The sequence below is a fragment of the Magnolia sinica genome, chromosome 13 (assembly GCF_029962835.1).
Source record: "Magnolia sinica isolate HGM2019 chromosome 13, MsV1, whole genome shotgun sequence".
In the NCBI taxonomy this organism is placed as follows: Eukaryota; Viridiplantae; Streptophyta; class Magnoliopsida; order Magnoliales; family Magnoliaceae; genus Magnolia; species Magnolia sinica.
Window position 1 is genome coordinate 21,517,644 of NC_080585.1, and position 8,913 is coordinate 21,526,556.

The 8,913-nt window shown below is 36.7% G+C and overlaps 2 protein-coding genes across 2 annotated transcripts; one reads left to right on the forward strand and one right to left on the reverse strand.

Moving 5' to 3' along the window:
• Window positions 1-5,077: 5,077 nt before the first annotated feature.
• On the forward strand, window positions 5,078-7,087 carry LOC131224152 (pentatricopeptide repeat-containing protein At1g52620-like). Its single transcript, XM_058219696.1, has 5 exons — window positions 5,078-5,199; window positions 5,600-5,708; window positions 5,790-5,894; window positions 6,108-6,263; window positions 7,019-7,087. The coding sequence occupies exons 1-5, from the start codon at window positions 5,078-5,080 to the stop codon at window positions 7,085-7,087; spliced, it is 561 nt and encodes a 186-aa protein (XP_058075679.1).
• A 179-nt stretch (window positions 7,088-7,266) lies between these two features.
• Window positions 7,267-8,037, reverse strand: LOC131224153 (EG45-like domain containing protein). Its single transcript, XM_058219697.1, has 2 exons — window positions 7,920-8,037; window positions 7,267-7,550 (listed from the first exon to the last, which is right to left on the reverse strand). Exons 1-2 carry the CDS (start codon window positions 8,035-8,037, stop codon window positions 7,267-7,269), a joined length of 402 nt encoding a protein of 133 aa, XP_058075680.1.
• Window positions 8,038-8,913: the final 876 nt, after the last annotated feature.

Consider the following 8,913-nt stretch of genomic DNA (forward strand, 5'->3'; position numbering starts at 1 on the left):
TTTGCCATCATTTAAGTTTGTATTACCTAATCTACAGGTTGGATGTCAAATAAACATCATGGTGGGCCCAAGAAAAAAAATTAACGGTGAGAATCATTATCACCACTACTTCCTGTGGTGTGGTCCACTTGAGATTTGGATCTGCTTCAGTTTTAGTATTAGGCCATGAAATGATAAGGAAAAATGGATGGACAGTGTGGATAAAACCCATACATCATGGTGGCCACTCAAAGCTCATGCCCGTTCCCAGCTGCAGATGGGTGGGGTAAGACGCAAAGGCGGCTTGGCTCGTGACACTGCAGCTAGCCAGGCGGCAAGTGGTCGATGCCATGTGGACCCACCATGATCTATGTGTTTTATCCATACCGTCCATCCATTTTACACATTATTTTAATAATTTACCCCATAAATGAAGCATATCAAAATCTCAAGTGGACCACACCATGAAAAAATAGTAGTGATTGAACGTCTACCATTGAAAATCTCCTAGGGCCCACTATAATGTTTATTTGACATCCAACCTGTAGATTAGGTCATAGAGACTTGATGATGGCAAAAATATATATATAAGCTTAATCCACAAGTTTGGTAGCCCTAGGAAGTTTTTAATTGTGAGAGTTCAATCAACACTATGTGACCCACGTGAGATTTTGATATATCTCAATTTTGGGTTCATACTATAAAATTATTTTTAAAAATGTATGAATGGCATGGATGAGACATATACATCATGTTTGGGCCTACATTGTAATGACCCAAGATTTCGGTGCACAAGTGTACACGTGCATGCATGTACACTTGTATTCATTGAAGCACACATGTATAGGTTCATGCATACATCCATGCATCCATCATTTTATGATACTTGTGACCATTGATATGCATTTTTTATCTAATTAGGGTAAACATTGACTTACGTTGATTGTTAATTATGTGATTTTTGTGTTCGTGTGTATGTACATATATACTTACACTCTCATCACTTATGCCTCCGAAACCAATTGTCCATTCATATATTCATCCAATCTTAACTGTTGAACATGCACTAAACTCATCTAGCCTTTCACTTGTCCATCTGTGTGCATGGTCATGTTATATTTCTCTAACCATCAATCTAAACTTTTCATTCAATGAACCATATGACAGATCCATATATATATAAACCCACATTGTATTTATTTATTAGTAAAAGTGACTGTATGTTAACCTAGTTATATGATTATACTCTTAAACATGTAATTATCTTAATCGTATCTCACCATCTAACCGCATAACCCACTTGTATCCTTCAATTGAGTCACCCAACTATCAAAGTAAACTGTCCATTTCATAGCTTATAAAGAGAAATCTAAATCTACTAGTTAGTATCTAAATGGAAGCCCCGCACATGTCACGTGAGATCCAAAGAGAGGGAGCCATTGAAATTCTATTTTTGGTCCACCATCAAAGATCATAGGTCGATATTAGACTCATTATATAGAGCTTGTCAAGTAGTAGGCAATAGCCAAGTTCTACATCAATATAACGGTTTGAGTATAAAATACACCCGATTGAACATTGAAAGATGAAAAGGAAGAAGGCATGAAGGTGTAAAAGTAATAATGGAAAATAATGAAATAGAGGAGTATAGGTGAGTATTACTCATGCACCCATTTCATTCATATCTAGTCATCCATCCTTCGATCCCATCAACTATCTCAACCGTTCATCATCAAAAGCAATTTAACTTAACTTATTTCCCCAACCACCCTTCAATCCAATCAACTTATTCATCCGCCCATCTAAACTATTCATATGTCTCAATCATCTATCCAAACCAAGTTTTCATTCTAAACCACTCTTTCATATGCATGTTTGTGCATTACACCTTATATGAATGTGTTACACATATATACACCAGTTAACCAGTTAATCACTACATGAGTGTGTGTGTGTGTGTCCATGTATAGCATACGCATGTGCGAATTTATCAAACCAAGAGAATGGATGTGGGAGTCCATATCCCTTATTTTCCTTCAGCTCAAAACGATTCTCTTATTATTTTCGTTTTAAAAAAGATAATAAGAAAAAGATAAGAATGAACAAATGAATAGTCACCCTGCCCAATTTCTCCCAGCGTGTGGCCCACTTAAGTCTCAGACCTTCTTCATTTTAGATTCACGCCCTATCTTAATATGATAAATCAAGGGGACGGGCTGGATTTTTTTAAACAAACATCGTAGTGGGCCATTAATTTTAATTGTTAAAAAAATAATAATAGATAAAATATTTACACTAAATATCGCACGTTACCGTATGATGAGGGGAGTCTCGCCCGAATTTCTCTATCACTTCCGTCTTCTTTTCACCATAAGCTATTCGTGGGAACCATCACATCTTCATCCTATTATGGTGAGGCTCAAACCAACGATCTAGACCATCCATTAGACTGCCCTACCAAATCAACCACCCCTTATATAAAAAATTTCTACAACATACATATTTTCGGTCAACACATTACTACCAAGACTCTCCTTCCACTATTCTTCTTCACATCTTTACGACAGTAATATTGGCAGATTAAATACAACAACTTTTTAAAAAATAAATAACATCCAGAAACTGTTGGAGAAAATAAGAGAGAGAGAGAGAGAGAGAGAGAGAGAGAGAGAGAGAGATGATGTTATGAAACTGTCGATTAGGCTATTTTCATGACTGAATCCGAGTCAATTATAGGCCAGGTTCAGATAAATCCAGCAAACTAGGTGGGTGATCCAATCTCAAATGTGGACTTTTTAGATACTTGTTTATATATATATATATATATATATCCTCTGAAATTTTTAAGAAATTCATATTTATTTGCTAAGTATATTTTGTTGATGGGTATATGAAAATATAATGATCATATCAATTTATTTAAAACAAATGAAAATTCTAGATTATATATTTTAATATATGGGTTTGTGAAGTAATGAATTTATTTAAATTAGTAAATTTGAATTAATTTCAAGATACTCTTAATTAATGATTATGTTAATTATTAAATTTAATCGTGTAATGATCTGAATAATAAAAATAAATAAATATTCAAGTTAAAAGGGTCATCCAAAATTTAAATTTCAATACTTAGAATTAATTAAAATTAAAAATAATAATTAAAATTTGAATATGTAAAAATAATAGTATCTAAAGTCGAAATTAATAATTTGCTTTAACTTATAAAATTTAGATATAAAAACTGAATAAAATTATAAATTTAAAATATTTGATTTAAAATAACTAGATTAAAAAAATAATTACTTTAATTTAAGATAGTCTAACTTAAATTATTAAATAATAATTTAATTACATGGTTAATTTTATGAATTTATGAAATCAGTGTAATATATATATATATATATATATATATAAAGATTAAAATCTGAATTTTAATTCTAAAATTTTAAAAAGTTAATTAATTTAAATATTAAATGAATTTAAATTTAAGAAAATTTTCAAAAAGTTGGAATTGAAACTAAATTGATTAGATTTCTATATTTTGAAATTTTAGTAATTAATATATATTTAAAACTTTATTAAATTGAAATTTTAATAAAGTATAATATTATATTTTAAACTTAAAAATCTTCTCCTTATAGTTCAAAATTTTTGTTTAAATTAAATTTTAAATAAACTTATCGATTAAACCTAAATATGATTAAAGTGGTCAATTTTGGAGAAATCTGCAAAAAGATACGGCATTGATTATCTAATCCAAATGATTTTTTGTCCGTAGGTAATGCCACTGGTAGGGATGTCAATGGGCCAGGCTGGCCCATCTAATACTCGGCTTGGGCTAGAGTATCAGGCCGGAGGATCGAGTTATGCCTTAAATTGTAAGCCTGTTTTAAATCTGGATCAGGCTTAGACTAAGAAGTCCAAAAGCCCATTAGCCTGACTTAACCCATTTGGCTTTACACATGAATTTTAAATTTCAAATAATTTTAATGAGTTCCTATTTCAAATTTTAAACAGCTTCATAGGGTTTCATGTTTCACTAGAGGTTATCTTAGACGTCGGGTTGCCTGCTCCGGTGGGCCCCAAAATGATGTTTATTTGCAATTCACCCCAGCCAATAGGTGTGTCACTCCTTTGCTCATTATCAAAATATAAGCTTTATCTATGTTTCAAGTGGACAACATGATTAGAAAGAGTGTACAACGCAACAATCACCCTCCAAATTGTTTTTCTTTTTGTGACCTAACTAAATCACTTATTGGCTTATATATTTAGTATCTAGTGCTAAGTTTTTGTGTGGTATCTAATAATTGAGGGAATTTTCTATAATCACCATGGTAGACCTTATAAATTTCAAGGGTGGACATCTCTCTTCCACCTTTTCTCTTAGTGTGGTCCACATGACTGATGGGTCAGTTTAATTTTTTGTCCATGGGCCTAAAGTATTAGTGCACATCTAACGGTCAAAGTGGATCTTACATACACATCAGAGTGTGCCCCTAAAAATAAAGGTTCTCATCCTAATAAGAGTTATTTCATGTACACAGCATAGAGCAGTCATTATTAGACGACTTTTCAGAAAGGGTTAGTAGCTTAGGTGGGCTCCACCTTTGTTTTGATCTTAGATCCACCTGCACCATCAGATGTGTCACATTATGAGATCCTATATCCCAAACATCAGCCGCTTCTGTCTTTAAGGTGGACCACATGATTGCAAACATTACACAGGCCCATCATGGCTTGAGCTGGTATGGGCTTTGGTTTAACAATACGAGCCGGGCTCGAACAGACGTTGGCCTGGCCCGTTGACACCCCTTCTCCTCTCTCCCAAACCCGCCGTGTCGCAGACGAAAAATCCGATATTCTCAAAACCCATCAATCATGGGACCAAATCCTCGAAATCCAATTCGCCCAAGACCCCGAAATCGCCGTCTCTGACTTCTTGGATCGAAATCGCCGTCTCTAACTGGGCCTCATGCAGTTCAGCAGGGCCTCTCGCCGGAACGACTGATCTCCCGACGCTTCCACTTATTCCGCCCTCTTCAAGATCATAGTCCGATCATCAGAGTTTCAAGAAATCGAATCCGTGCTTGTAAAGATGAAGAGTGAAAATAAAACTCCGAGCTGCGAAGCGTTCGATGCTCTAGTCAAAGCCTTTTCCGATTCTGGGTCAGTCGAGAAAGCCCATCAGCTCTCCGGTTGTGACGGAAACGCATTGCTGTTTGCCAAGCTTCTTTGCCTCAAATTCGTTGCTTTCTCCTTTGATTGCCCGTGGGCAGATTAACATTGCTTGCCAAGTATATGACTAAATGCTCAAAAGAGATGGAAATGGTGATGGTGATGGTTGTATTGATAACTACAATAATTGTATAATGGTGAGCGGATTGTGTCGGGAAGGGAAAGTTGATGAAAGCAGGAAGATGATTGAGGACGGAGGGGGAGATGGATGAATTCAGAATGTCACCTTTTTACAATACGCTAATCAATGGGCATTGCAGGAAAGGAGATATTCGACATGCTTGTAACCTTTTCAGAAAAAAAAATAATTTTGAAATAGAAGGGGATTGATGCCGAATAAGTTCAGTTATACTTATATCCCTCTTCTTCACTTGTATTATAGGAATGGAGAGTTTGTTAAGGTGTCGAATTTGCTCATCGAAATGATGAAAGGAGGCATGGACTGGATTTGGTGGTTTACAGAGCTCTCATTCATGGACTCGTCATCACTGGTAAGATTGATGATGCGTCGGTGATCCATGATAAAATGTTAGAGAGGGGAGTGTTTCTGGATGTGGGTGATGCTGGAACAGAACATTCTTCCGGATGCATTTGTTTATGCTACTCTGGTTTATGGTTTCATTAGACACGGGAATCTTGATGAAGAAAAAATGGTGTTTGAGTTCATGGGAGATAAGGTATTGAGCCTGGAATGGTTGATTGCAATACCACTATCAAGGATTATTGTAAATTTGGGTTGATGAATGATGCGATCTCATGCATTGGTAATGTGATAAAGGACCAGCTTTATCCTGATAAATTTACTTACTCAACAGTTATAGATGATATGTAAAACAAAAAAACATGGATGGGGCTCTAAGGATATTTGGTCACATGTTGAAATGGAACAGAAGCCGAATATCATCACTTATTCCACGCTGATTAATGGATTTTGCCAGAAGGGAGATTTTCAGAGAGCCCAAGATCCATTTAGTGAGATGCAGCACTGTGGTTTGATTCCTAATGCAGTTCATGTAGTATCCTTATCAGAAGCTTTTGTAAGGAAGGTAATCTTGAAAAGTCTACCTCATTTTTTGAAACAATGTGTTTTATTTTGAAACAAATGAACCCTCAACAATGTCACATATCGATGAGAAAAAATAAAATAAAAATTGTTATATTCTTTTATTTCGAATATTTGTGCAAAGCAACTCCAATGGACCCAAGTACTCAACCACTAGTAATGGGTTTGCATAGAACAGGCCTCAGTGCTACATGACAAGCCTCTAGTTGGGTGTTAGCTACAATTGCAGATTCTGCATTTGCACTCCTTGGGGGGAGCTTTTTGGCAATCAATGATCTGTGACAACCTGCTTCTATTCGGTTCGTGTTGTGGAAATCTGCTGTTTCACCAATCAATATGAGTATATTAATAAAGCATCTGACACACTCGCGTCCACATACTGATTTCAATGGGCCAGGCCTGGGGTCAGTTTTGGCTCAGATTTTGAACTAATCGGTCTGGCCTATTCAAATTTTAATTTTGCTAGGCCTGGCGTGGCCCTTTGACAGCCCTACTTCCACAGATGTGAGAATCCACAAGCCCTCACTCTGCTTCCATGTGATTTGGACCAGATGTTTGGACTTGGTACACTGATCACACCAATACTGAATCCACTCGGGAGACAAGTGAGGCTTTATATCCTCTAAATCCCTCTTAGTTTTGTTTCTCAGAAAATAAGATATATATTAGCAAGTTGTCTACCATTGCAATAACTTCTACTCAAAACAAATCTCTTTCTTTATAAATATGTGATTTCAGGTAGAAAAGAAGGAAGAGAAAGCCGGTATACAGCACTTGCTTATTAGAAGATGCATTAAAATGGGGTAGGTGATGGCATGTGATAGAACTGTTGTTGGCTTCACCTCAAGGAGCTCGCAATACATCAGATCCTGCATACCCATTGGAGAGGCGATCGAGATCAGTAAGATTCAGTATAAGACTGCATCTATATCCTACATACCTTTCAAGGGAAGGAATGAATATAATTATGATGTATGAGAGAGAAATTACTGAGCAAAATTGATGCCAACTTTGGTGTTGGGGGTCCTCGAAATGGCCTCAAAGGCAATGTTAGATAAGACCAGCATAGCCGGGCATGGATTGTTTCGACACAAATCAACAATCTCTACTTCTATAGTGCCGTCTTTGCATGGGTGTCTGAGGCTGCTCAAGCACTGGATTTGGTACTTCCGACCACATGCCGCACCATTGTCCCACACCGCTTGGCTCGCCGCGGCAAACAAACCATTCTCTGGAAACTGTTCTCTGTTGTAGCCCCGGCATCTTGTGGCTGCATCAAGGAAAATTACCATTAATATAAGATGAAGCAACATCCTTGGTTGCATTGTTATAGCAGTGAATGTTGTATCATTTATTAGTTTTGAGCACAACTTCCATCCAGTGTGTGTACTCAGAATCCATGTAGGTGTGTGCTCTTTGGGGTGAATCTAGTGAGCATTTCAAAATGCAAATATTTAAACTCACATTTGGAATGCATGTAGAGATCTCACCCACTATTATTGGAGCCTTGCTGTGACCTTTCCAAAAATTTCCGAAAACTCTGCTACCCCCTCAGAATTCCTTTTTTATCATTAAAGCATATACACATCATCATGCAACAAAATTAGTAACATAAAGCAGAAGAGTATGTTCTACGTACGGAGGTACGGAGGGTCGTAGGATGTTGCAGTTCCAAAATCTCCCATGATGACAACGGCATAGACCCACAACCATCCCAAAACCAGAGTTGCTAACACCATCCTCATTGGCATTGTCATCTCTAATGCTGCACGTAGCATGAACTAGCTTGGTGCTTGCTTTGCTTGGAAACCATTGCCTTGCATGTATATTTATACTAGTTAGCCGTGGGACCCTCACTCTGTTATGGGCTGTAAGAAAGTGATTCAAATAATTGACAAAATCAAAACTGGTTGACGTAACAATAGAAAACTGAAGATCTCGTCTGACAATTCTCAATCGATAATATGGTATTATAAGTTACAATTCAATTCAAAGTCTATTTGACTGACCTCTGATGTTTCTTTCCTTCCTGTGTGTTTAGGCGTAGACTTGGATGCCATTGATTTCTTTGATGCACTTAAAAAGTCGTCCACCAACTTAAGGCTCACGTGAGTTTGTTTTATTTTATTTTTATTTTACCATACAATATTTGTCCTGTGCTATTAAGGCTTTCAGTTTGTATATGTGGGACCGTTGTTGTGATCCAAACTGATCATATAATCGGCCTCTGAGTGAATAACCCATCAACCAAAAGTCCCCCATAATGGGAAAATCATGAATCTTCAATAGTTGGCTGAGAAATCTAAGGTTGAGATAGCTACATAACAATGGTTTTCACTCTACCAGGAAAAAAAAAAAAAAGAAGGCCGGATGCTAAGATTTTCTAAAATGGGGGATTTTGGGTGCATGAGACCCATCATATTAACGGTTTGGATCTATGAAAATCCCCCTTAAACATATTGAAAGTTGGAACTGTACTGTACAGACTTTGGGCAAATTCATTAAGTTGAGGGCGACTGTCCATTTGCAAGGTGTGATGAAGCTGGGGGTTCAAACACCGAATCCATTTGACTGGGATATTTCTAAGTGCAACTTTGATTGGGACCCACTTGTTGGAACGTGTGGATTACTCG

Bases quoted from the DNA above. Each gene is read 5' to 3' on its own strand.
- LOC131224152 (XM_058219696.1), top strand. From the start codon at position 5,078: ATGAAGAGTGAAAATAAAACTCCGAGCTGCGAAGCGTTCGATGCTCTA. The intron at 5,709-5,789 runs GTAAGATTGATG...ATGCTGGAACAG, and splicing joins TCATGGACTCGTCATCACTG to AACATTCTTCCGGATGCATT. The intron at 5,895-6,107 runs GTATTGAGCCTG...GAAATGGAACAG, and splicing joins TTGAGTTCATGGGAGATAAG to AAGCCGAATATCATCACTTA.
- LOC131224153 (XM_058219697.1), bottom strand. From the start codon at position 8,037: ATGACAATGCCAATGAGGATGGTGTTAGCAACTCTGGTTTTGGGATGG. The intron at 7,551-7,919 runs GTACGTAGAACA...TCCTTGATGCAG, and splicing joins CTACGACCCTCCGTACCTCC to CCACAAGATGCCGGGGCTAC.